This window comes from Protopterus annectens, chromosome 6.part1 (assembly GCF_019279795.1).
Source record: "Protopterus annectens isolate FY-2018-M chromosome 6.part1, PAN1.0, whole genome shotgun sequence".
NCBI classification, from domain to species: domain Eukaryota; kingdom Metazoa; phylum Chordata; order Ceratodontiformes; family Protopteridae; genus Protopterus; species Protopterus annectens.
Window position 1 is genome coordinate 62,842,898 of NC_056738.1, and position 27,500 is coordinate 62,870,397.

A 27,500-nucleotide genomic window follows, 5' to 3' on the forward strand; every position below is an offset into this window, starting at 1 on the left:
CTCAAATTATCTGCTTTATGATCCCAGTTATTTTCATTAATAGCAATAGGATATTTCTAGCCAGAATGGGAAATTGGCTAGGCTTAAAGTGGCCTACAAGGGCAGCTAGCCTATTTCTTATCCATGAACCTACGAACTCATGTTTGAATAATCAGTACTGCAATAGCTGCTCACTGTATCCCACTTATGTTTGCATGTTTTTGTTGCCAGGATAAGAATTTTCACTTTCACCTGTTTCAGGGCTGTGGCCTTCCTCTCTCAGTTGGCATGAAAACTCTGAAGGACTTGATACACAAACCATCGGTTTTCGTCTGTTCTGTTCAAACTAATATGATTTTGGGTGTGTGAAAAGTGACCTTAAGCTTTTCCAAATGGCTGGCTGTTGTATCTTATACAGGATATAACCTATATAGTTAAGGCTACTGCAGCAGTGATCATTTGAGCATGTGCTGTTATGGTAAGTTTACTTACCCAACTGTACTATATAACAGTTTTGCTCTGCTACAGTGAATTTTTGAAATAATATCCTTATCAGGCATTGTTGCCTCATGCTTAGTCATCCTAATGGTATAGTACACTTTAAGTTTTCTAATTGCTGCTTCATGTCTTGTCCACTAGGCAGACATGAAGGTCCTGTTCTGACTACTTACATGAAGTCCTCTGAAACATTAATTTTTGGTGAGAATTAAAGAGTAACTATGTTACACAGAAAGTGAAATAGAAATCTTGTAATTAGAAAGAAAGGAAGGCAGAAAACAGTGGAAGACAGGTAAGTCCTGGTGAACTAAACTACATTAAGCACTACTTTACTAAATACTAATGCAGGCCTTCCTTACACATTGGCTGATGATGTGTTTGATGAAATTGTCTAAAGCACCTCTTAGCAGTGTGCCAGTGACACAACAGATAGCATATTTGCCTTGGTGCAGAAGGCTGTGGGTTCTTTTCCCACACCAGGTAGGTAGACTACTGACAGTGCAGTACAGAATGGGTTGGTGTTGCAAGCTGGGGTGCTGCACTCTTGATTGTGTCATTTATATGCAACATTAAACCAAGGTCCCATCTGCTTAAGTTGGTGGTAGCTCAGGTGGATGTAAAAAATCCCATGACACCCGTTGAAATGAGTAGGGGTACTTTATTTATATACAAAAAGGACTCTGATTTACAATATATTTACATATTTATAAGTGTATAAATACATAGATATACAAATATATTTGCACATACTCATAATTTCCTATACAATCATACTAATTTTTCATCCCTATTAGACTCCCACTCCTTTTTCCATAACAACATCTGATTTTTATTTAATATTGTTGCTAAAATCCATTTACCATTAAACATTTAATTTATTCTTTCATTCCATTTAACCCCTATGACATAAAATAACTTTTTATCTATTCTTTTAACATATTCATTACTTCTGTTCTTATAATATCCACATTTAATCATATCCATGTTTTTTTCATCCACTTATTTTATATTTTTAAAAAAATCTTCTTACAAAGTTTTCCACATAACTGTTTTCCTCTTCTACATTTCAAAAAAAGTTCCATAGTCTCTTCTTCTTCTTGACACCGTAAACATATTCTGTCACTTTTCTTTTTATATGGCATGTTTCCTTTTACTGGTAATTTATCTATTACCAGTCTTCACAAAAAATGACATTCTACTTTATTATTACACCATTTGCTTCTTATTTTTACAGCTTTAATTTTTTTGTCTGTTAGATTTTCCTGTGGTTTTACATAGTAATTTTGTTATTACATTCTTATACTATACTTTTCTATCTTTTTTCTATATCATCAATTTTTATTTTCCACAATTATGTCTTGGTAACATTTTATTTCTTTGTTTATACAATCTTTTTCTGTTTTACTCTTTTTTACCACACTTCAAAATTTATCATACTTATATTTATGCAATTTTACTACTAATCTCTCATCTTTTTCATTTATAGACCTTAAAGTTTTGAACAAATTTAATGAAGTGGCATATACCACTGGATTAATCAATACTAAACCTTCTTCCTCCTTATTTACATACAAAACTTTTCTTTTTATTGAGTTTAATCTAGAACTCCATATAAATGAAAAAAATATCTGCAGTAATTCCATTTCAGATACTATTGGCAACATAAATACACTGGCTAAGTACGTTTTTTTCCCTCATCAGTACTGCATTTATCAAATAAGTCCTTTTTTTCTGAAAGATATTTTATAGGTTCTCCAGAAAATACAGTTTTATTTCTTCTGTCGTTTTTCCCATTGAATTCTACTTACATCTTTATTCCTAAATTTTATACCTAACAAAAATTTAATTCATTGTAAAACATATACCTGCTATCTTTACTACATCACCTAACAGGGCCGGTTTTACCATTTGGGGGGCCCCCAGCAGATGTGAAGTTGGGGGCGCCCTAGGTACTTCCAGTCTACCTATCACCCTGTCACTGCCACCCCTTCTAAGCATCCTTTTAGTGCATGCTGCAAGCTTTTATGAGTAGCAAGCTCAGACAGACTTGTAGCTACAGTGATCTTACATAATAACAGGCCTATGTACCACACTGTGTTGGGCCATCTCACAAAGGGGCATTTACAGTTACTAGCATTTGGTTGCAACAATGATACATTGCAGCAACTGTATGTACAGGTCTGGACTTAGGTATAATGGTGCCCTAGATCTGTTGTTTCAGTCACCCCCCAACACACACACACACACCACACCATATCCTCCCATCTTCCCTTGTTTCCTCCCCATTTGGACCCCCTACACCAAGCACATTACTCTCTTCCTCCTTTTCTCACATTTTGCCTTACTCTTCAGCTTTATCAAGAAGCCATAACTTCCTATATGCACAAAAGTACATTTTAACATTTTTAACCTTTTCATCCAATGATGGCTTATACAGAAATTATGATTAAGAAAATAAATAGTGTTGCTGTTTAGCTTTAGTTTTGTTGCATCCTTTCAACATACCTTTCCTGACCAAGGAAGCACAGTAATAAACATTTAGGAAATAACTCAAATAAGCCTAAACAGAAAACATGAGTAAGAAAAAAATTCAGTCTTTTTTTTCTTTAAAGGAAGACATACGTTGTGCTCAAGGCTTAATGTTCAAATATGACAAAATAGGAGCTCACAATAAACTAAGCAGCCAGTTGTTGTCTGGATACACAGGTCCTATCTGGGAACTGCCTGCCTCCCCAGCCCCCAAATTAGAATGCCTGTGTATCTGTCTGGTGTTTGACTGGGATGAAAGCAGAGGTTCAAATTATCACAGTTATGTATGTCAAGTGACTGCTGACATGCATATATACATAGCATGCCTCTTCACTCCTCAGTCCAAACTGTCAAAGGCAATTACCTTTATACATGCATGAAGTGTGATTGTGAGGAATGTAAAAAAACATGTATTTTACAATGTTACTCCTAGACAGTACACTGCTCCTACATAAGCTATAGTAACCTTCTTTGTCCACCTTTGAGGTCTCTGAGAAAAGTTAAAGAAACAATGACCATATTATCCTCAGCCCAAACACAAGCTATAATAACCTCATGTGCACACCAATAAGGTTTGGCTGTGATGAAAATTAAAGAAGTAATAAAGATATCCCCACCTCCTACCCCCCCACACAGGTATATAAGCTACAGCAGTTTTCTGTATACACACATATCCAAGCAGGGCTGGTTTTAGAATGGATGCAGTTGAGAGCAGAGGCCATTATCAGCTTTATCCTAACAGGGTCATACTGCAGCCCTGTTCAGGTTAAAGGGCGTAATCACAAAATAAATATATATTTTCCTCCTCATTTTCCCCCGATCTGCAACAGCTTTTGTGGGGCCCCCACACAAGTCAGGATGACTAAGGGACCCCCTGTATCCAGTTATACAGTCTGGAGAGTAGGGGCCCTCGGACTCTTAGAAGATCTAAGTGTCTGAATGTTCTGTGATATATTTTATGCATTAGTTTTGAAATATAATTACTGTTAGCTACACTTTTCACTGATACCCAGAAGTATAATTTATATGTCTTGGCATTATTGTGCTTGTGCACAGATAAAAATCTGTGATATTTTTTTTTTACATGGACAGACGGATACATAGACTCACACACACACACACACACACACACACACACACACACACACACACGCACGCACGCACGCACACACACACACACACACACACACACACACACACACACATACGGCATGTGAAATACTAGATTTGTACTTATTTCAGCAAATCACAATACAATGTACAACACTGGGACTGTCACACTTGATCAGTGACTGCCTTTAGCTGTCATCAGACAGCAGCATGAATTAGTCACCTTGATTTACCTCAGTGAGCAATAATGCAAACCTGTCACTGTCCCTGTTTTCACAGACGTTCCTTGATTTTTCTCATAATTTTGCTCTGTCCTTTGTAAAAAGTTTGATTGTAAATTATTCAGGATTACAGACAGTCAATAAATCCAGACATCAGAGTTTTATACTCATTGTCCAAAAACATGTTGATGCAAAAGGTGTTATACTATTAACTTTTTAATTGAATTAGAGAAATATTTAAAACATGTTCCTGATTTTGAGTCTTTATTCTGCTATTACTGGTATTGCACAGAATTCTTCTGCAAAGAAGTTGAAAGCTGTAGTATCTGGTGTTCTGCCAGTGTTTATAGATGCCTCCGAAAGGGAAACCATCAAGACTGGAAGCATCAGCTTATCTTAAAATCCAAGGTTTGCACTGAGAACAGTCACTCTGGGCTGCTGATCTCTCTAGTGCTTACCTTGCTTATGTTCATTATCAGCTTTATCCTAACAGGTTCATATCACAGAGCTGTTCAGGTTAAAGAGCATAATCAGGAAATTAATACATTTTTTCTCTTCATTTTTTCCCAACCAGCAGCAGCTTTTGTGGGGTCCTCACACAGTTAAGGATGATTAAGGGGGCCCCTTGCAGCCACAGATAATGCAAGTACCTAAAGCTGGCTATATTTTTAGTTTTAGTGGAGTGAATGTCTACCAGCAGGGTTTTACTGAGCCAAGGCCACTATGTTAGTGGTAAAATATTTAATGGAATTGTGAAGCCTGTTGCTTGATAAAACACTTGTTACTATAACCAGAGATATCTTTAAATTTTAAAGGATATATAAATAAAGTTATTACCCAGCTGGTTTATTAAGTATACAAGATTGCTGTATTGACTTGTGTTTGCTTAACAGACATGCTACAAAATATCAAGATAAGATAGCTTGCTGTGGTTGTGGGCCCTCAGGTACAGGGGGCCCCCAGCGACCGCAGGGTTCACTGGTGCCTAAAGCCGGCTATGCATTTCTCTTTAGTTAAAGCAATATTCTAGACACTCATTTGTGCAAGTTACTTCTTTTATTCAAATTTTGTTTTTGGCAATTATTATAATATCATTTGCATATGTTAACAGAATTGGAATTCTTAACCCTTCGGGTACTATGTACCCCACCTCCGTCGTTTTGTAATTTATTTGACATACTATCACATTCATAACTAATGCAAAAACTATACAACTCATTGGACATCCCTGTCTTACACCACTCTTCATATGTACCTCTTAGTGTAACCAGCCATTTACAAGTATTTTTACTTTATTATTACTATACACTGACATACAGACTTTCCCAACTTTCTCACTTATATTATAGTCTTTCATTATTACCCATACAATTTCATGTACAGTTATATTAAATGCCTTATTAATGTCCCCTGTCATGATTTTCACTTCTTTTCTATTCATAATATCATTCACATTTTCTGTATCATTAATAATTCTTGACAACCCTTCCCCTTTATGCTATGTATATATATATATATATATATCTACTGTCTTCCATAATATTTCCATGTTATAATCATTGTTGTTCAATACTATTGGTCTCCAGATTTTAATTGTCTTCCATCTTCATTCTTCCAAATTAATTTAAGTATTCCAGTACATAATTCTTTATACATAAAACCTTCATTTAGCCATTCATTTAAAAACTTTACAAATATTTTTTTCAATCCCTTACTGACTTGAAACTGTAGTTTTATTGGCCATTTTGGGTCAATTCCAAAACTCCTTCATCTTTCTCTCTTAAAACCTGGTTGTCTCGTGGTTTTGGCATCTTTTCAGGCTTGTTGGCTGTTGGCGAAGCACCCACCAAGAGGAGAAAATGCTGAGAGAAGAAAGGAGCCACTTTTGAGATTTTAAGTATTTTTCCTCTGTTTATTTGCTAAGTTTTTCTGCATAGCCGCCTATTTTGAGCATTTTCTGGCTTGTTAAACTTGATTTCTGCATTAGTAACTGTATTTAGAGCACAACCTAGAGCTGTTTACTGAATTTCCTGTTTGCACTTATTTTTAAAATCGTTTTTTTCTCAAAACTTGCATTTTATCTGTCTTTGGCCTAGCACCCTTGTGTGGGGTCATTTACTGCACTGTTATAACTTGTTGATACTTCTGAACCTCTGCTAGCTCTGAAAAAAACAAAACCAAAAAATCTTGCTTTTTCCCACTTTTCTGAGATTTAAAAAAGTTCAGTTACAGGCTTGCTGTTCTTGAACTGTTTGTAAGTTTCTGTGAGGCCATTTTTTGCTTGGGATAAAGGGAAGTCTCTCTGTTGATCAGTGGCAGTGAAAAACATTGAGCAGCCTGCCTGCCCCTGTGGGAGTGGTTACTGACTTGAAACTGTAGTTTTATTGGCCATTTTGGGACATTTCCAAAACTCCTTCATCTTCCTCTCTTAAAACCTGGTTGCCTCATGGTTTGGCATCTTTTCAGGCTTGTTGGCTGTTGGTGAAGCACCCACCAAGAGGAGAAAACGCTGAAAGAAGAAAGGAGCCACTTTTGAGATTTTAAGTATTTTTCCTCTGTTTATTTGCTAAGTTTTTCTGCATAGCCGCCTATTTTGAGCATTTTCTGGCTTGTTAAACTTGATTTCTGCATTAGTAACTGTATTTAGAGCACAACCTAGAGCTGTTTACTGAATTTCCTGTTTGCACTTATTTTTAAAATAATTTTTTTCTCAAAACTTGCATTTTATCTGTCTTTGGCCTAGCACTCTTGTGTGGGGTCATTTACTGCACTGTTATAACTTGTTGATACTTGTGAACATCTGCTATCTCTGAAAAAAAAACAAAAAAAACAAAGAATTCTTGCTTTTTATCCACTTTTCTGAGATTTAAAAAAGTTCAGTTACAGGCTTGCTGTTCTTGAACTGTTTGTAAGTTTCTGTGAGGCCATTTTTTGCTTGGGCTAAAGGGAAGTCTCTCTGTTGATCAGTGGCAGTGAAAAACATTGAGCAGCCTGCCTGCCCCTGTGGGAGTGGTTACTGACTTGAAACTGTAGTTTTATTGGCCATTTTGGGTCATTTCCAAAACTCCTTCATCTTCCTCTCTTAAAACCTGGTTGCCTCGTGGTTTGGCATCTTTTCAGGCTTGTTGGCTGTTGGTGAAGCACCCACCAAGAGGAGAAAACACTGAAAGAAGAAAGGAGCCGCTTTTGAGATTTTAAGTATTTTTCCTCTGTTTATTTGCTAAGTTTTTCTGCATAGCCACCTATTTTGAGCATTTTCTGGCTTGTTAAACTTGATTTCTGCATTAGTAACTGTATTTGGAGCACAACCTAGAGCTGTTTACTGAATTTCCTGTTTGCACTTATTTTTAAAATCGTTTTTTTCTCAAAACTTGCATTTTATCTGTCTTTGGCCTAGCACTCTTGTGTGGGGTCATTTACTGCACTGTTATAACTTGTTGATACTTGTGAACATCTGCTATCTCTGAAAAAAAAAAAATCAAAAAAATCTTGCTTTTTTCCCACTTTTCTGATATTTAAAAAAGTTCAGTTACAGGCTTGCTGTTCTTGAACTGTTTGTAAGTTTCTGTGAGGCCATTTTTTGCTTGGGCTAAAGGGAAGTCTCTCTGTTGATCAGTGGCAGTGTAAAACATTGAGCAGCCTGCCTGCCCCTGTGGGAGTGGTTACTGACTTGAAACTGTAGTTTCATTGGCCATTTTGGTCAATTCCAAAACTCCTTCATCTTCGTCTCTTAAAACCCTCTTTTGCGTGGTTTTGCGTGTTTTTGAGCATAGCGCAACAGCGGGCAGCGTTGCCTAATTGGGTTCAAACTATTCCTGGCTCCACAAAGTCTGCTCTTCACTTTTTCCCTTAGAACTGCTCTATCTCTCAATTTAAACACCATATTCTCATTCTAAGGCCCTTCACTGGTCCAATTAAGTAATCCTACAAGTTAGCACTATTAAACCATAAGCACTACTTACTCTTATACTCACTACGATTACCTTGTCCTCTATTGGTCCATCTTAAATTCAGTTTCCCTATATTACTCTAGCATGTCCAAAGGTCAGTCAATGGTTTCCTCACCAGTCCAGGTGGTGAATCTGGGAATTTTGAGGCAATGTTACAACTGTCTCATGTACACGGACAATCCTCTCCTCCTCCAAACAGGTTTAAATATATGTGAGAGATGCAACTATTTAGCCAAACTGGAGGCTGAGCTCTCTCATCTCAAAACTGGTGTAACCAGTCAGGAGGAGAAGGTAACCTCACACAACACAATTCCAGTATCACATAGTCCCACCACATCAGCGAACCAAATACATAAATACACAAAAACATACTCGGAGGCTCTAAATAAAAATCTACCTAAGCAACAGAGACCTCCAAAGCAGACATCCAAGCAAACGCTACCTCAAAACAAAACACGCACAACACAAAACCCACAAAGTCAGTGTGCCAAGCAGCCACAGCCCTTAAGGCTGAATAACACACCTGATACTCTTGTAATAGGTGACTCTATTGTCAGACACACTGACGTCCCGCTCACCAGGCTGAATAAAGAGAAGGTCACGGTGAGCTGCCTGTTGGGTGCTAGGATCCGCCACATAACGCAAGCACTCAGGTCAGTCCAAAGCAAATACAAATATGACTCAGTCATTGTACATGCTGGTGTGAATGACCTGAGACGTACCTCCCTGGACTACATGAAAAGAGACATAGAGGAGCTCTCTGATCATGTAGCCCAGGCTGGTATGACCCTGACCTTGAGCAGCATCTTACCCTCACCTAGAATGATGCCACAGTACAAAGACAAAATGATCGATTTTAACAATTGGCTAAAATTTTGGTGTCATTCAAAGGGGATCCAGTGTCTGTCAGCCTGGGATGACATGCTCGACGAGCCACGTTGCTTCGCTAGGGACGGCTTGCACCTGTCACCACTGGGCTTTCGGATATTGGCAAAGGCTCTTGCCACCCCATAGTGCCTTTTTTAGGCAAGGCTCAAATGTCAAACCCACCCCCATAGACAGCACAAGGAACAAGAAACTAAGGGTAATGCTGCTAAATGCCAGAAGTCTTAACCTCAAGATGCACGCACTCGAAGCTCTCCTCAGTATGGAGAACATCGATATCTCTGCAGTGGCAGAAACCTGGTTCAAGTCTCCAGAGAGCACCCCAGCACTACCAGGCTATACCTCATATCATGCTTTTCGGCCCCAAAACCGGGACCGAACCACAAAAGGAGGGGGAGTTTCCATATTTATCAAGGATATCCACACCTCCAGGTTAGTGGCATTGCACGAAGTATCGGAGACCATCCATGTGCAACTAACAGTGGGCAAGACTGCTTTTCATTTTATAGCATCCTACAGACCACCCTCTCAAAGTCAGGAATCCCACTCGGCTTTACTGAAAACATTGGAGAACATGAAGATCTCTCCGAACACCATTATATTGGGCGACTTCAACTACCCAAACATTGACTGGGAGCACTACTCAAGCCCCAGCACCTTGGCCCAAAGGTTCCTGGAAATTATAAACTCAAATGCTATGGAACAACTAGTCACCACTCCCACAAGAGGGGACAACATACTAGACCTGATCATTACCAACATGGGGACTCTATGCTCCACACCAGAAGTATATCCCTCATTGGTAAGATCAGACCATAAACAAATTTCACTGGATGTCCACATCCTGACCCCACCCCCAGCCCAGAAAACCACAGTGAAAAACTTCTCAAAAGTGAACTTCTCACTTCTCAAAACTGAAGTGGAATCCTTCAAGGCCCCAGGGCCAGTGGAAACTACGGCCCAAACCGCAGAATCCTATATAAACGCATTCTACGGACATCTCCAGGAATGCATGGATCATGCTATCCCAAACAAAACCAAGACCCAATCATCCAAAGGCAGGCGTCCAGTCTGGTGGACCCCTGCCATAAATAAACTGTACAACAGAAGGAGGAAGCTACTACATGATAGAGCAAAATCCCTAATAGGGAAGGCATCTCTGATCAGTACTAGCAAAAAATTATGATCCCTCATAAAATCCTCCAAGGCCAGCTTCGAGAGAAAAATTACACAGGACACCAAAGACAATCATAAGGCTTTTTTCAGTTATGTTAGAAACCTGGGATGCAACTCCCAGACTTGTTTTGAGTTGATTCTAAACGACAAAAAATACACTGAACCCACAGACATCGCCAATATCCTGGCAGACAGGTTCAGTGCAAACTTCTCCACCCCCCCCGCCCCCAAAAGAGCAAGTATCTATCCCGGCAGAGGGCTGCCTCCCAAACATCTCTGATGTTCAGGTGAAGGCTGCCCTCTCCAAAGCAAAAAACACTGCTTCCATGGGACCAGATGACGTCCCAGGTTGCGTCCTACATGAACTCCAAGAGGAACTAATCCCTCAAATAAAACAGCTATACAATCTCAGCCTCACTACAGGATATGTGCCCACAGAATGGCGTACAGCAACAGTGGTCCCACTCCACAAAGGTGGAGCCTCTACGGACCCTGGAAACTATCGCCCCGTAAGCCAGACTAGCTTAGTCTGCAAGGCTATGGAGAGGATCATCATGGAGCTCATAAACAAAGACATTGGGGACCTACAGACACTAGATCCTACCCAGTTCGGCTTTGTCAAGGGCAGATCCTGTCTTTTGAACCTGGTTGACTTCTTCGAAACAGTCACCAAAGCCATAGATGAAGAGAAGGTAGTCCACACAGCCTATCTGGACCTTGCAAAGGCATTTGACACAATACCCCACTCGGGCATCATAGATAAGCTATCCAGCTTAAATATAAACCCCTATGTCACAAGATGGGTCGCAAACTGGCTCAAAGACAGAACCCACAGAGTGAGAGTTGCTGGAGCCATGTCAGACTCGAAACCGGTCACAAGTGGCGTCCCACAGGGTTCTGTCCTGGGACCACTCTTGTTCGGTATATACTTTTCTGAGGTACAGGCAAACGTGGGAGGACTATGGCTCACCAAGTTCGCAGACGACTGCAAACTGGGTGCCATAATCAACTCTCCAGCTGACGCAAACATCCTTCAAAAAGGTCTCACAGAGACAGATAACTGTTGCCAGCGTCATGGTTTAAAGCTAAATGCCAAAAAATGTATAGTCATACCCTTTGGCAAAAACAATGTGCCCACAAATTACCACATAGGCGGAAACCCATTAAGTACAGAGAAAGTTATTAGGGACCTGGGGACCCAAGTTGATAGCAATCTCTCCTTTGAAAACCACATTGCCAAAGTGGTTAGAAAGACCTTCTACATAGCCCACCTCATCACGAAGGGTTTCACATCTAGATCAAGAGAGGTAATCGTGCCCCTTTATTCATCCCTCATCAGGCCCATCATAGAATACAATGCCCCTTTTGGGATGTACCTTACCCGACACCTGCAGCAATTAGAAAGACCCCAAAAGTATCTCACCAAGAGGATCAAGGGTCTCAAACAGATGCCATATGCTGCTTGGTTAAAAAAACTCCAGCTCTACTCAGTTGCATACCGCCTACTTCGAGGCGATCTATGCCTGACATACAAAGCTATGTCAAATCCAGAATTACTGGACATGCTCCACCAAATCCCTTAGAGCCACACGCTCGAGGGACTTGAACCTCAGCGCAGAAATAAATAGAACTTGCTGGAGGGACAGGTTCATAACCCAGAGGCTTCCTTCGCTCTGGAATAGAATTCCAGTTCATGTGAGGCAGAGCACCTCACTGAATCTCTTCAAGAATAATCTCGATAGGTGGATGGGGGATCGTAATACTGTGTCACTATTAGACAGAGGCACAGTAAACTAAACCTTAAAAAGAACCAAATGTCCACAGTAAATGCAAAAACGCTGATGTACCACTCGCCTTTTGCACAGCAATAATTTAAAAAGCAATACCAGCCTGATATAAATCCACGTACAAAAAGATTTTAACAAAAACTGAAAAGGTTAAGCGCTTTCACTCGCATCACACGAGCTTCATCAGAACAAATAAAAATTCAAATCCAACAGTTTAAATATTAATGGGTTGGCGCCAAAAATTCAGAAATTTCAAATCTTAAAGTTGTAACGCATTTCCAATGCGTAAGTACACAAATGCAGTCTACAATATGTGGAGTTGAATTACCCTAATTAATAATAAAATATAATATAATATATGATAAAATACATTGCACTAAATCCGATGTAAATGTTAGTACAATGTTACATAATATACAAATGATGTTGAAAAATGATGTTAAAAAATAACAAGCTTAGCTTTTCAGCATTAAAACAGGTTTTACAGAAATGTAATCATTGATACCTGGTGCAGTCATAGCATCAGTATATAACTGCCACCAGTATTCTTTATATGCCAGCAAGTTCTTAATATTCCCACCCCTAGGGTCAGTTTTAATGACATCCAAAATGGCAAATTTAAAATAGTGTTCCACACCTTCCTTACTGATATGCCTATATAGTGCATTTTTTGTGTCCTTTGTTTTGATGCTATAACCATGAGCATATATTCTCTTTTTGAACTGTCTTTGTGTTCTCCCTATATAATAAGCAGGACAAATCATGCACTTAGCCATATAAATAAGCATATTAGTTCTACAATTCCCTTTTTTAAAACTAACAGAGGTCTTATTAATGTTTTCCAAGGTTAAATTGCTCACTTCAAAGATGTCCTTACACTGATTGCAAGCCCCACACTTCCTAGTGTGTGAATCAACAGTTGGGTTGGTCTTAGATCCATTTTCAAAATAGTATTTCAAACTCCTGCCCATTTTGTGGACAAAATAGGGTCTTGGACTAAGGATGGTCATTATGTCCTGGTCAGTAAAACATAAATCCCAGTACTTGATCATAATATTTTTAACAGCATGTGTATGAGGACCAAATTCTAATATACATGCCCTATTGAACTTAATGGTATCTGTAATAGTCTGTTCTTTAATATTTGGCTCAGTATCGTTGTTGCTGTTTAGTCCCAACAGTGGAGTGTATTTTTTTCCCCACTCTTCTATAACATATTGACTAGTGTTCAACAACATTTTCTCATCATACCCCCTCTCCTTAAATAACCTGGTAATGAACGTCACCTCCTCAATCATGTCCGTGTAATCAGATGTCATCCTTAGTGCTCGTACAAGTTGTCCTTTAAAAATATTGTTTTTAAGTTTGTTGGGGTGATTACTACTAAATTCTAAATAAGAATTAGTAAAGGTACTCTTCCTGTGTATCCGAGATTTAAATCTACTTCCATCATATGTTATCATTGTATCTAAATAAGCTACTCCAGTGTAATTATATTCCCAAGTAAATTTCAAATAGTTTGTACTGTTATTCAGATATGTGACAAACCCGGTGAAAGAACTGCTGTTACCGTTCCACAAAATATAGATATCATCTAGATATCGGGAATAATAAACAATATTAGCAGAGTACTTACTACCAAATATATGAGTCTCCTTCCAATCTAGTAACACCATGTTGGCATATATGGGGGCACAAGCTGCCCCCATAGCCACACCTTGAGTTTGCCTAAACATCTCACCCTCAAAAAAGATGTAATTATGGTCAAGTGCAATGCTCATTAACTCGGCCAATAGCCGAATCCTTTCCCAACTCAATTTGCTGTGTTTAACCATACTGTTAGTAAAAGCAGTAATCCCTTCATTATGAGGAATGCAAGAAAACAAGTCAACTATATCAATAGATGACAAAAGTAGATTTTGACATTTGGTATTAATAGGAAAGTTTTTAAGGAATACCCAGGAATCTTTCACTAGATGTTTGATGTCAGAGTAAATGGGTTTGAGAAAAGTGTCAATAACTACTCCTATAGGGAAGGTTTTAGACCTACTCCCTGAAATGATAGGGCGGAAAGGAGGCTCTGAGATGTTTTTATGTACCTTAGGAATGCCAACAATTGTAGCCATATAAGGAGAGTCAACTGACATATACTGGTGGAGATCTTCAGAGATTCTTTGTTCCATCAAAAAATCGTCCAGGTACATGTCTATCCTCCTATATGCTATATGTACTTCATTAGTTGAAACTACCTCATAGTTACCTGAATTGTACAAAATATCATGTAACATAGAACTGTAAAGAAAGGCATCGAAAAGTACAATTTCTCCACCTTTATCGGGTTTCATAATACGCACACTGTTGTTCTTCCGCAACCCATTAAGTAAACTCTGTTCATCCATAGTGAGATTTCTATTCACTTTTATCTTCTTAACTGTATTTTTGTACCTGTATAATTCCCTAGATACTTTGTTCTCATAAACCTGTACCAGTGAGTTGTTAACTGGTATATAACAACTTTTTTTCTTCAACTTAGTGTGCTGTGTTGTAATGTCAGTGCGATCACCAAACATTAAAGCTAGGTTTAACTTAAAGCTTGAGCTCACTTAGGCTATCAACTAAGTTAAAATTAGTAGTAGGTATGAATTTCATACCTTTAGAAAAAAGGCAGAAATAAGTGGTGTCCAAGTCCAAATTGCAATAATTGAATATTTTGAAATTTTTGTATTCAAATATTATCCCATCCTGTTTGATAGCATTAAGTCCATCTACTCCATTAATGTTAATTACACTGTTTGAAATTTCACTATTTGACTTTTCACTATTTAAAATTTCTTTTCCAACCACCCCCCTGCTTCCATTTCTGTACATTCCTTCTCCTGGGATTTTGAAAAAAAATCACTGTTGTGTCCATCAAAATGATTTACATATTGCTCATCAAGTTCATTAATATGGTTGTTCCTACTTGGGTGGAAATTCTCCCTATTGCCCCATTTGTACATATCATGTCTTAAATACTGGTCAGTATCTCTATTTACTTTTTTATTTATTTAAAAAGGGCACAGTATACTCAAATCAAGGGGTGGCGTAAGCCATACAGAATCGGGCTAGGCTTATAATTGCCCCAGGGCAGATAGCCTAGTATGAACCTATGAACCTATGAACCTATACCCTATTCCATCTAGTCCTGCAGCAAGTCTATATTTACTTGTCCTAATACTTTATCTAACTCACTTAAAGAAATCTGCTTTTCCAACTCTTTATTCTGTTTTTCTGTTAACTTTTTTACTTTCCATGTTTTTTTCACTACGTTCTTTTTTCTTTAAAAAATCTTGTACAGATTGTACTACACTATTCATAATAATTTTCCTGAGTGAGTTCTTTCTATTTCCCTTTTGAATTTTTTATTTTTCTTTGCACTACCATCTTTCTTTACTAATATGCTTAAGTAACTAGATAGTTCTCTTTTTCCTTGTAAAATATCTTTGCTTATATAACAATTCTTGTATTTTTTCTTGATTTCCTTCATATAATTATTTTTCTATGTCAAAGTACTTTCTGACATTATGAATGTCAGATGAATTTGTGTACTGGTTACCTCAAATTCAGTCATGAGGCCTCTACCAACAGGATACCATTCTTGGATATCTATATTGAAAAGTTGGCCAATGGTTCCATAAATACAGGGCTTTATAGGAAATCCTGTCATAAAAATACATTACTACATCGCCATAGCATGCATCCAGGTTATGTTTATAATAATATCATCAAGGGGCAAGCAATGAGGATATCAAGGTATAACCCCACGGAACCAGGGTTCAAGAATGATCTGTATGATCTAAGTGAGAGGCTCCTAACACGTGGATATAATACTGGAGATGTAGATAAGGGAATTGATGGGATAGATTTTTTGAGGTTAGGAACAGCGGCTCCTTATTTTTCAGGTCATACAGCCAATGACATTGTTGATAGTGATGCACAGGGCACAAGTGATATGAAGTATGACCAAGTGGCCTTTTCTATTTTTTATACCAAGGATGTCGGTTACATTAAAGATGTCATTAGAACAGATTGGGACATCTTATCTGTAGATCCCGAAGTTAAAGAAGCATTAGGGACTGCCCCTAGATTTAGGTATAAGAATAAAAAGAATTTTAAGAGGCTCCTTTGTGATAAAAAGGTGGTGATGAAAGGGGAAATACTATCATCCCTTGGTACCAGCAGATGTGGTCATTGTAATTTTTGTCAGCTAATTGACTGCAATCCCACCTTTATACATCCCAGTAATTTACAGTCATATACCTTTAATGTTAAAGGCAACTGCATGTCTAAGGATGTGGTTTATTTGGCGACCTGTGAGGCCTGCCAATCATTTTACATCAGAAAGACCAACAGAAATCTAAGAGATAGGATGCGTGAGCACATGTATAGTATTAGAACGGCCTCTAAGGTCAATGCATTAGCGAAACATGTTATAGAATATGGCAGTTCCCATACGTTTAGGTTCAAGATTATAGAAGAGATTACTGCAGGTATTCGTGGTGGTGATATCAGGACATATACCGAAAGTAGAGAGACTACATGGATTATGAGGCTGAGGTCTGACTCTTATCCTGGTCTTAATGGGAAGGTATCTATTAAACCTTTCCTTAAGATGAGAAGGTTGAGAATTTATTGATTTAATGTTTTAATAAATATAAATATATATATATATATATATATATATATATATATATATATATATATATTTTTTTTTGTTTATGTTATATATATTTTTAAACAAATGATATATTATTGTTGTATATGTATTATATGTATTGTATTATTTATTTACATACACATGATGAATTAATTTTTTAATAATTATTAATTAGTATAGTTTTTAAGTTATATTTGCTATAAATATTTTTATTTATGAAGGGTTGAATAGAGCACTTTTTTCATGGATGCAATAAATATTCTGCTATGCTCATTGGACAATATAAGGGTGATTTTCCCGCCAATATTTGTATATAAACTGTTTAGCATTGATTCTGTTTCAAAGGGTCTGATGAAGTCGAAAGGTGAAAGCGCTAACCCATGTTTGTATTTCTACTTTATTAAATAAGTTGTTCCAGAACTGAATGAGTCCGTGCTTTGCTGCTTATACTTGGAAGGATTAACGTTGTTGCTTGATTATTTGACAGTTGTGGCTCGAAAGAGCTGTTTGTGTTTCATATTGTACTTTACTCGTTTGGACTCTTGATGTTCTGAGGACATCTTATGGACTTGTGGTATGTTTACCATGTGTCGCTCCTTCCATTTTTGACTGGGTTTTTACTTTTACTTTTGGCTATTTTGGTTGGAGCGTTTACTCTGCATAGGCTTTATTTACTGAGTTAATTTTTATAAAGTGTTCTCATATTAATATGATCTTTCCATAACTGTATTACTAATCTCTTTCCCTATTCATGCCATGCTTTCTCATTTATCCTTTTTATTCCTTTGCTTAGTTTGTATATTCCTTGTTTTCCTTTATCTCTAGCCATATCACAAGATGACCAGAAAATCCTTTTTCAACTACCCCCCTTCTCCTGTAACTAAACCTTCTGATACTATAAAATAATCTATTTCAGTTCTGTACATACATCTTTTGTAACTACCTGAATTTTTGTCCCAAAGTTTTTTTTTAACTTACCACATCTTATAAGTTCTAACTTTTTTCTTATATCATTTCTTTTCTTTCTTTTTACACTTGTCTCTTAAATAACAAAGTCTCCTTTTATTATAATATTCATATTTATTACTACATAGTCTAAAATGTGAATAAATAAGCTTTCACTTTCATTACAATTAGTGTAAGCATGTACTGTTGTAATTCTATATACTTGTTCTTCCCAATTTAAATCTATAATGGTTCATTTTCTGATTTTTTGCTGAAGTTGCATTTAATATTTTTACTGTATTTCTGCAGAATACATCTATTCCAGAGCATCTCTCATTTCCCAAATTTCAGATTATCTTTCCTTCCCATAGTTTCTCTGTTTATAATCCTTCTTCATTTGTTAAACATATTGAGTCGTATAATTACATCTACATCATATGTATTACACCACTCCAAAATCCCTATTCATCTTAGTATATTCCTAATGCTATTCACATTTACAGAAAGCACTGTAAAATTATCATTTTCTGTTTTCCTTAGATTCGTGGTTTCATAAATTTATAGCTAATCATTAAGCTAACTGGCTTAATAGGCCATTCTTAGCCCTGCCAATTTTCCTTCCAAAGGTGAGTATCAAACATTGTACCTTGTGTCTGTGGGTGAAACACCTTAACCATTATACCAACCCCCAATCATTAGCTGTATGCATTCTTTTTCTTTAATTTCATTTCTGTTTTCTTTTGTACCTATCCTTTTAAATTTTCTTTTTCTGTCTTTCACTCTTTTACCAATAGAATTCTTTTTTCTTTTACTACCTCCCAGTTTATGTCTTCTTCATCATTTATTTCAGAACCTTCTTGAGTGTCCTCTTTAATTTTTTTCTTCTATTTCTACTATTTCTAATTTTTCCTCTTTGTTCAGTTTCTTCTCTTTTTCTTTTTCCTTACACCTATTTTCATGTTTGCAATCCATCCATAAATGTCTAATTTTGTTACTTCTATAACATTTTAATTTACATTTTTACATAATGTCTCATTTCTCCACAAATATAACTCTTTTATCACAGTTACTTATCAAATGTCCTTCTTTTTGGTTGTCCACATATATTACTGTATGACACCCCTATTCCCCTTCACATTTATCATGCTTGGTTTATGTATAATTTTTTTCTCTTTCTGTTTCTAACACAATATTACAGTCCTATCCATCAGTCCATAACCCCTTTTATCATACACTTTTGCAATGTCCAGTACGTCTTTACATAAAGTTTCCAAATGTCTTTTCAAAGTCTCCCTTTTCCACCTATGTTTGAAATTGTACATGAATTTTTTTTTGTTCCCTGTTACATGTTTTTATCACATAAATATTTCATTGATTATCATCATTGTTTTTTTTCACATTCTCCAAGAAACTTGTTCATTGAAAAATAGTCTCAGCTATAATGTCACAAAATGTCTCTTTGTTAATGAGAATAAATGATCTTACCTCATGTGCTTTGATACCCAAAGGAGCTCTCAAATTGTCCCACATTTTATACCTGTCCATTTCTTTGTCTTCATTACTTTGAATCCTTACCACATACTTCTGTTTTTCATTTTCTCCTGCCTTTTCTGTTACTCCCCTTTTGCCTATCTTACTTTCTCTGCATATGTTTTCTTTTCCATCTCACCACTATTTTTCAGGATTGTTTCTGCATCATTCTTTTGTATTTTCTCCATGTCTCACTGGGAAATGTCTCCTTCATTTTCTGGCTCACTCCGCAAAACCATTGCTTTAAGTAACTCATCCTACAACCCTCCCAACTGGAGGGTTGTAATTATACATCCACCATTTGCCAACACATCCCCGTCAAGTAGGTTTCTTTGAAACATCTCCTCAGAATCCTGTACACATTCTCTGGTCTCGAGATTTGCTTTCTCCTCCATTTCTCTCACGGCTGCATTTTCTCCTTTCCTCTCCATCAGACTCCCTCTTTCTCTGGGCCACTTCTGTGCCTAGAATGGAACAGGAAGTGCTCCTGCAAAATGAGTTCCACTTGCAACAATGACCAGTGGGGAAGTTCCCTGATGCCCTGGCCAAATTTCCCCAAGTAGTATTAATAACACCTTGAGTCTTTCCTGAAAAGAGTCCACTAGCCTAGTGGGATTACCCCGATCAACAAAGAATAAATAAATAAAAAACATGCTTAATACATTGCTGTACTTCACCAAGTAATTGATATTTTATATAATTTCCATTGGCATGCAGACATAAAACCATAACTGCTAACCGAATGACCCACTTGCTGGAGGAGCTGGTGAGATGTAGAGAGGAATGCTGAGGTAGTACCGACTTATTTCTTTCTGTTACAGGGTGTGGGGTACATAATTGGGGTATACTTCCCTTTGTAGTATCCCCAGTGGAGACTGGAGACCCTCCCTGAAGCCTATTGTACATTAAGCTTTATAGCCTGTGCATGATGGTACCATTCCTTACCTGTAGGAGGAATGAATGAATAGGTCATACTACTCTCACCTCCCAGAAGAAAGAGTAGGCAATTGATCAGGCAGAAGGTAAACATCAATGGTCACTCATTAATGGTCACTGTAGACAGTTACAAAGTAAGGAAAAAAGAGGAAATTATATTTTCTAAGCAGTATTTCAGTGTAAATGAAATGTTGTAACTAAACATATTCTAAAAGTATGACTGTATTGGATTCTGTACTATACCTCTCAATTGTCCAGAACTTCGCAGAATGTCCAGATTTTTGCCTCATATTTTTGAATTTATCCTCATAAAATTTGTGGTTTTCTGCCAAATCATTGGGGATTGAAATCAGTAAATAATGAGAGACGTGTGAGTTTCAAGCTTCATAGCCTTCAGAAAATGCAATCCAATGCAAAACCTATTATTTTAGCAACTTTCCATGATTTTATGAGAGCTGTGTTTAAAATCTGTCACTGATTTTTGGACTTTTATCCACCATTTTTTTTTTGTCTTTGTCTAGATTTATTGCATTGTGAGGTTAACAGAAGTATGTTTTCTACAGAACTTCCCACTTTAGAATCCTGAAAATCAAAATCAATAGCCAACAATCATGGCTGGGCATAGTAGTACAGTAGTTTCTCATGGAGTTCTGAAGATGTTTAAATTTTAAATATGCAGTAAAAATAGCAGAACAGTACAGCTGTATTGATAGTAATTGTTAACAGCACTGTATTAATGATATCCTGGCCTTAACACACAGTTGTGAGTAATGCAGCCTGTATAACAATGTATTTGCAGCCAGAGGAGAATACCCATGTATCCCATACCTCTTCTACACAGGTATGCTCACTCTGAGGTTATGCAGTCGTGGAGAACAGTGCAGTATTTGAAGATATGTGAAACCATATAGTGCGCTAATCTCTGAATATATACAAGTTAAGAATGAGAATAATTATGTTGCAGTGGTGTGGTGGGGTGTGCCCCGTACAGAAAATCAGGTTTGGGTATTTGTATTAGTGACTATGTTTTCATCGCAGCACCTTTATATCCCACGGTTTATGATCTTCCAAGCATTCCATTCAGAAAATTGTGGTTTAAGTGTTCTCATTTTTGTCCAGGTTGAATATTTTAAAAAAGTCGAGTGTGGTTCAGTTTTATGTAGGGAATCCACACTCACTCTTTCTGTGTGTCTATATATATATATATATATATATATATATATATATATATATATATACATATATACATACATATATAGGTAGATCTAGATGTGTGTGTGTGTGTGTGTGTATGTGTGTGTGTGTGTGTGTGTGTGTGTGTGTGTGTGTGTGTGTGTGTGTGTGTGTGTATAATATATATTTATCTATACATGTATGGATATAGATATATAGAGACATATTTGTATAATAGTGTGTTTGAGATTATTTACTTCATGTGCAAGGCTGGATTAACAAAGGGGGCTGATGGAACTGCTACTGCTGCTCCAGGTTTACATGTTTGAAATAGGCCCTGCTGCTTCTGCTTCCAGTTTAACCTGATATATTGTGCTGTTGTCACACCCATTAATTAGCCACTTTATGATTTTCATCTTCGGGTTCACAAGGCTCATAATCCAGCCCTGCTTTCACTGTTGGAAAATGGATGCATTTTTAATTTCTTGCTAGGACAATCACAACAATCACACTTTTTTTAAATATAAGTGGGAAAGAACACACTTCTAGATTTATGCATATTTATGCATATGAATCTGCATATGAAAATGAACATTTCACAATTACGCATTGCAGAAAAGCATTGAAGACATTTGAAGAGAATGAAAAGAAATTGTTAGAATGCCATGGAAATGAAGAAAATATTCTAAAAGGGAAAATAGAGTTGTTGAAAAAGAAGTTAAGAGATGCTGAAGAAAGATATTCTGGTATGTAACTCTATAACCAAAGTACCGGCTAATCGCTTACCTTCCTTAGTACTTTCACCTTTGCTAGTTATTGTATTTCCTGACTTTTTTGTTTTAATATGTACCTATGTATTTTCCACAGTGTCTTGCTCTTCTTCAAACGCTGCCACTGATGTTTAACGATCTGTTTATGGAATGTATTTTATTGTTCTGTACCCTTGATTTGCAAGTATTTCTACTGTGTTCAGTGTAATGTCTTTTATCATTTTGTACCCTAGTTCTTGAACAGTAAGTGTCTCTACTGTCTGAAATAATCTGTGTTGATATATATATATATATATATATATATATATATCTACTGTCTGAAATAATCTGTGTTTTATATATATATATATATATAAAGACATACATTATGCGTACATGTAAGTGGAGCCTTTCTCCCTGGGTCTCTGCTTAATATGGGTCTTAGACCCAGTTGGGCTTCCCCGGTAAACAAGAGCCAGTAAATAAATAAATAAATGCAATAAATGTATTTATGCAGCAGCTGCTGCATTTTTATTAAATTGGCTTGTTCATACATTTGTAATATACCATTTTTAATTGCATATTGTTTTATACATTACATTATTTGCTAATACCCCCAGGTTACATCTGGCCTGGCAAAGTGATGTGCTTAGGTCCACACCGGCCATAGTGAAAATGCAGTTTGTAAGTATCAAATGCAATTCTCTTTCCTATTTCAAAATACCATCCAGGTTATTTTTTTAAATACTAGGCTACACTGTAGCCCAAATACAATGAAGTACCCAGTGAAAAACATGTAAGATGTTAGTGTGCATAGAGTAAGAGTAGTCTGAATGATTATGCAATACTCATCCCCATTCTTTGCTACTGACTGGCTGAATCATATCTATAGATCATTAAAGTGTTTTTAAGACAAGAGCTTTACTAAAGCATTAAGGATGGCAGACTGGGGGAAGAGAAGCCAAGAGATGAGATGAAAAAAGTGATGGAGAGAGAGGGAACAAGGACCAATCCACAGTCCATTCTTTTGTATTTTTGACAGATCAGCCAGGTTGTATTTTTCTTGTATATTTACATTCAGAGATCCAAGTACTTGTAATAAAAAGTAAAATATTTCATGCTGCATATAATTTTGTAACATCTGTAAACATTTACATTGACTATCCTATAAAACTAATGAAAGGTGTACTTAGTGGGTGCACGGCATGCAAGAAATGTTAATGATACATGTTTAAAAAAAATTGTTTGAGGTATTAGTAGGTTAGTCAGTGAGAAGCTCCACAGAATAATACTTTGATTAGTTAACTGACAGGATTATGAAGTCTGGAACTTATTACCTAAACCCAAGACAACTACCTGCTAAATGAGGTGGTAGGCTAGTAAGAGTGATAGTGGTGGCACAAAATTAAAATATTTTGTCACTCTTCCATGACTTACCTTTTGTACCTTATGTAGTGCATAAGGTGCTGATAAGGAGTTTCATTATATTGGCGAATGTGTACCCCTTCTTTGAATGAAGAAAAATCATACACAAAATTAATTTTATCTGTGCTGATGCCACTGAAGTTCAAATGTGATCTGTAACATCAGTGTCATCAGCTGAGGGAAAATGTGAGCTCTGTCCATAAACTTTAATGGAAGCATGCAACGCATGTGCAGAGACATTTCTCTTAAAGTCTGTGGAAGTTTGTCTAACATGATGTCATGTCAGGAAACACAAAATTTATTTGGGCCATAATTTTAATAAAAAGTGTACAAGCTTTTCATTTAAAAAACATCTGAAATAAATAGGGTTAGACTACACTAAAATGCATGATGGTACTTAACGCACCAGATTCCGTAATGCAGTAACACAGCATATTAAAACTCTTTAAATTATGCTAGGCAGTGAACATTTCCACCTGACACTGTATCATGTACAAGCCCAAAACTGCAGGAGGAGTTAGAGATTTTGCTTAATAATGTTCTTATATTGTTGTTATAGTCATCCATCTCTCCACAACCCCTTTTTCCCATTTTTGCACATGGGGTCAGGGTGTCACTTCAACAGTGGCAATCAGCTAAGGTTTACACTGCTGGGTGACTATATATATATATATATATATATATATATATATATAATTTACATTTTATAAGTCCTATATATTATGAATTGATTTTTAGTATTGTTTTGTTGCACTGATTCCTATTTCAGTTTAACCAGTAGGGTTTAACTGTTGAATAGAATGTGAGATCTGCATGTATTTAACTGTGATTATGATGAATCTTTGTAAACCTAATGAAGCATTGGTGAAAGCCTGCTGTGCTTGTTGTTTTGGAATCAGATGATATTATAACGGCATCTACGGTTCTGGATATATATTGACTCCTCTCTCTCTGGTGGCTTGAGCTGTCTCTCCTGTCCAGTTATTGAAGTTTCAAGAAATGCGAGAGTCACTTTCATGTTAGGACACAAATAAATGAGTCTTTGTGGGTTCTGTTCAAGTAACTTTATTTTATGCAAACACATCACAATAGAGATTTACTGACTAAAACTTAAGTAACTTATATACAAACTATCAACTGCGATCATGCATGCTTACTGTCTGGGTGCTCCTACAAAATGTCTCTAGGGATTGCATGAGTCTGAAATTTATATGTGCACATACAGCCTCACATGCTTCTTACGAGTTTAGCATACACACTTCACACTCTGATCTACAGTGAGTTTCAGACTTCCAAGATGGGTGTAACGACTTAATTTCAGCTTTCCCAGTGTGAAAACAGAAACTGAGAACAGAGAGCTAATAAACTCAGATTTTTTGGGTCAATTTCAGTAAATGGTTAGTAAGTGCACTGCCTGGATGCCAGCAAAAAATAAATTTAAAGAATCGGAAAGAAAATTAATCACTGCTGTACCAGAAAAGATGGAAGGAACAGACTGTATTAATTTTATGAAAGCACATATAAGCAACTTCACTGGTATTCCACAGCAGGAGTTGTTAATTTAAAGGGCACATCCTGTATATGCTCTAATCCAGGCCATGAGAAAACAACCCAGACCTTTAATAGTAAAGATGCAATCCTTCCAGCAGAAGGAGTTGATTCTGACAAAACTTTGGCAGAAGGACAAAGTACTAAAAGTGGGAAACAGTAAAGTATTTGTGGAAAATGATTACTCACTTTACATCAGGCAGAAGAGGAGTACAAATCAGTGAATCTTGAGAAGTAGGCATGAGATTCAAGCTGCTGTACCCAGCTATTTTCAGAATATTCTTTCCTGGAGGGACAAAATAATTTTTTGATGCATAAAGAGGAAATATTCTGCTTCTTGTTCTTCTGGTAATAAAGATTGCAGAGATACACCTTTTCCAGTGTTTCAACGGAAAACATATGAGAGACAGAAAAAAAAGCACAAGAGTTTACTAGAAGAACCGGGGATAGATTGGAAATGAACCAGTGACTGGATTTGGGAGACAGAGATCAACAGAAATAAAATTAGCAACTCAGAAACTGACAAATAAATGTGAGATTACAAAGGATTAATATAAATATATTAATTTGTGAAACATGACAGAACAAGAAAATGTGGAATTATTGGAATTGTTGACTTTGTAAAACTTATAGGGGACTCTAAAGCATATGCCCTACTTCATGCCATAAATGTTTGGAAGAACATTGGAGAGGAAGAGGAAGGAAAGAGTTAACAGTAAGTAAAACCAATGTTTTTCTTAGTAATGTTTTTATAATGCATGATGTAATCTGTCTGCTATAAAGTAAAGTTTTCTCAATTATTATTGAGTGTAATGGGAATACTAAAGTAAGCAGGTGCCCCTGTTTTTTTATTTTTTTCTTTCTTTCTCCTTGTTCGGTTTTAAGAAATGTAGGTACTACAAGTAAAAAAAAGAAAAGAATGGTCAAAAGAGCAGAATACAAGAAAAACTATTTTTTTTCACTCTTGCGTAGGTGAATGACTAAGGCCCTTGGATTGATCTAGTAACAAGTTTTAAGAGAAAACAAATAATTAAAAAAGAACATTGTCTAGCAAACAAATGCATGCTTGTGGAAACAGCTCTTTATGTGGCTCTCATGACTCCATGGAGACAAGCTGATAAAGAGCAATAAAAACAGAATACTTCTTTCTTACAATGGCTTTCTTTCAGTGGCTAGAAGATAATGTTTTCTGGATGCATTCAAGTGTTTTCTCAATCTGGGAGAGTAATAAAGATAAAAGAAAACCAAACAGCACTTAGTAGAAGCACAGGCTGCACCAATGCATCTCCTTTTAGGTTAACCCAGCTTTGTAAGTGTGGCTGTCAGTCTGAGACAATTGTTCCTATTTGGAGGGTAACATTTCAGTATTTGAAGATGTATATAGTTTTATGTATTAGTATTAAGTTAATAGGTTTTAGGGGTGTATTGGGTGTGTTTGTTTTCTCTTGTTTGAGGGTTTTCAATAAAACAAAAAGTTTTGTAATATCTGGTGTAGGCTCAAATGGATATGACAAGAAACAACTGTATAAAAGATCAACCTGCCAAACATTAGTGCATGCATGTAACACAGAAGCTGGAACTCGATACTTAACAAAAAAGATGTTAAATATAAAAGGTGTGAATAATAACTTTTTAACATAATGACACTTTCTGTATTATCTTTAAATGTAAATGATCTTACAAATATATACAAAAAAGAAAGAGTAGTGCACTATATTAAAACTATTATATTAAAAAATAGCTATGCGACAGGAGACACATTTGGCAAGAAATGAGCATGTCACTTTGATAAAGAAAGGTTTTCAGGACAGTTATTCAGTGAATACCTGGGACAAATGAAAAGAGGACTACTTATATTAATTGCAAGAGAAGCTCCAACAATAATAGAAAAGAATAAAATAGACAATAATTGTAGATTTGTAGTATGAAGGGGCTACTGGCAGGAGGGGAGGAGGCCTTTACTGGCATATATTTATATTCCACCTAAAGCTACAATAATGGAGCTAAAGCAAATTCTGGGAGAAATAATCAGCTTTCAGCAGGGAATATTACTTACAGGTGGGGACTGAAATTTGATTTGCAACAGTGAGGATGTATCTTGGAGACCAGAAGGGAAATATAACAAAGGAGGGTAGATTTTTGAAGAAAGTTATGAAAATAGTTGGCATGGAAGATGTGAATTCAGTAGTAGGAGTTTGGAGTGCATTTACAGATTACTCCCCAAGGTATAAAAAACTGGTCTAGACTAGACAGCACATATACTCACAGGAACATATGCATGTAATTGAAAGTTCTGATACTCATCCAATAACTAATTCAGATCACATACCAATAATAACCAATGCAGGGTAATGAAATAAAAA

General features: G+C 36.6%; 1 protein-coding gene across 1 annotated transcript in view; it reads left to right on the forward strand.

The window, feature by feature from the left end:
• Positions 1–27,500, forward strand: part of LOC122805383 (coiled-coil domain-containing protein 89-like) — an 815,327-nt gene that overhangs the window by 220,651 nt on the left and 567,176 nt on the right. The window contains exon 3 of the mRNA XM_044075483.1: positions 22,031–22,161. Within this exon, the coding sequence (XP_043931418.1) occupies positions 22,031–22,161 (131 nt within the window). The remainder of the gene's footprint in view (positions 1–22,030; positions 22,162–27,500) is intronic.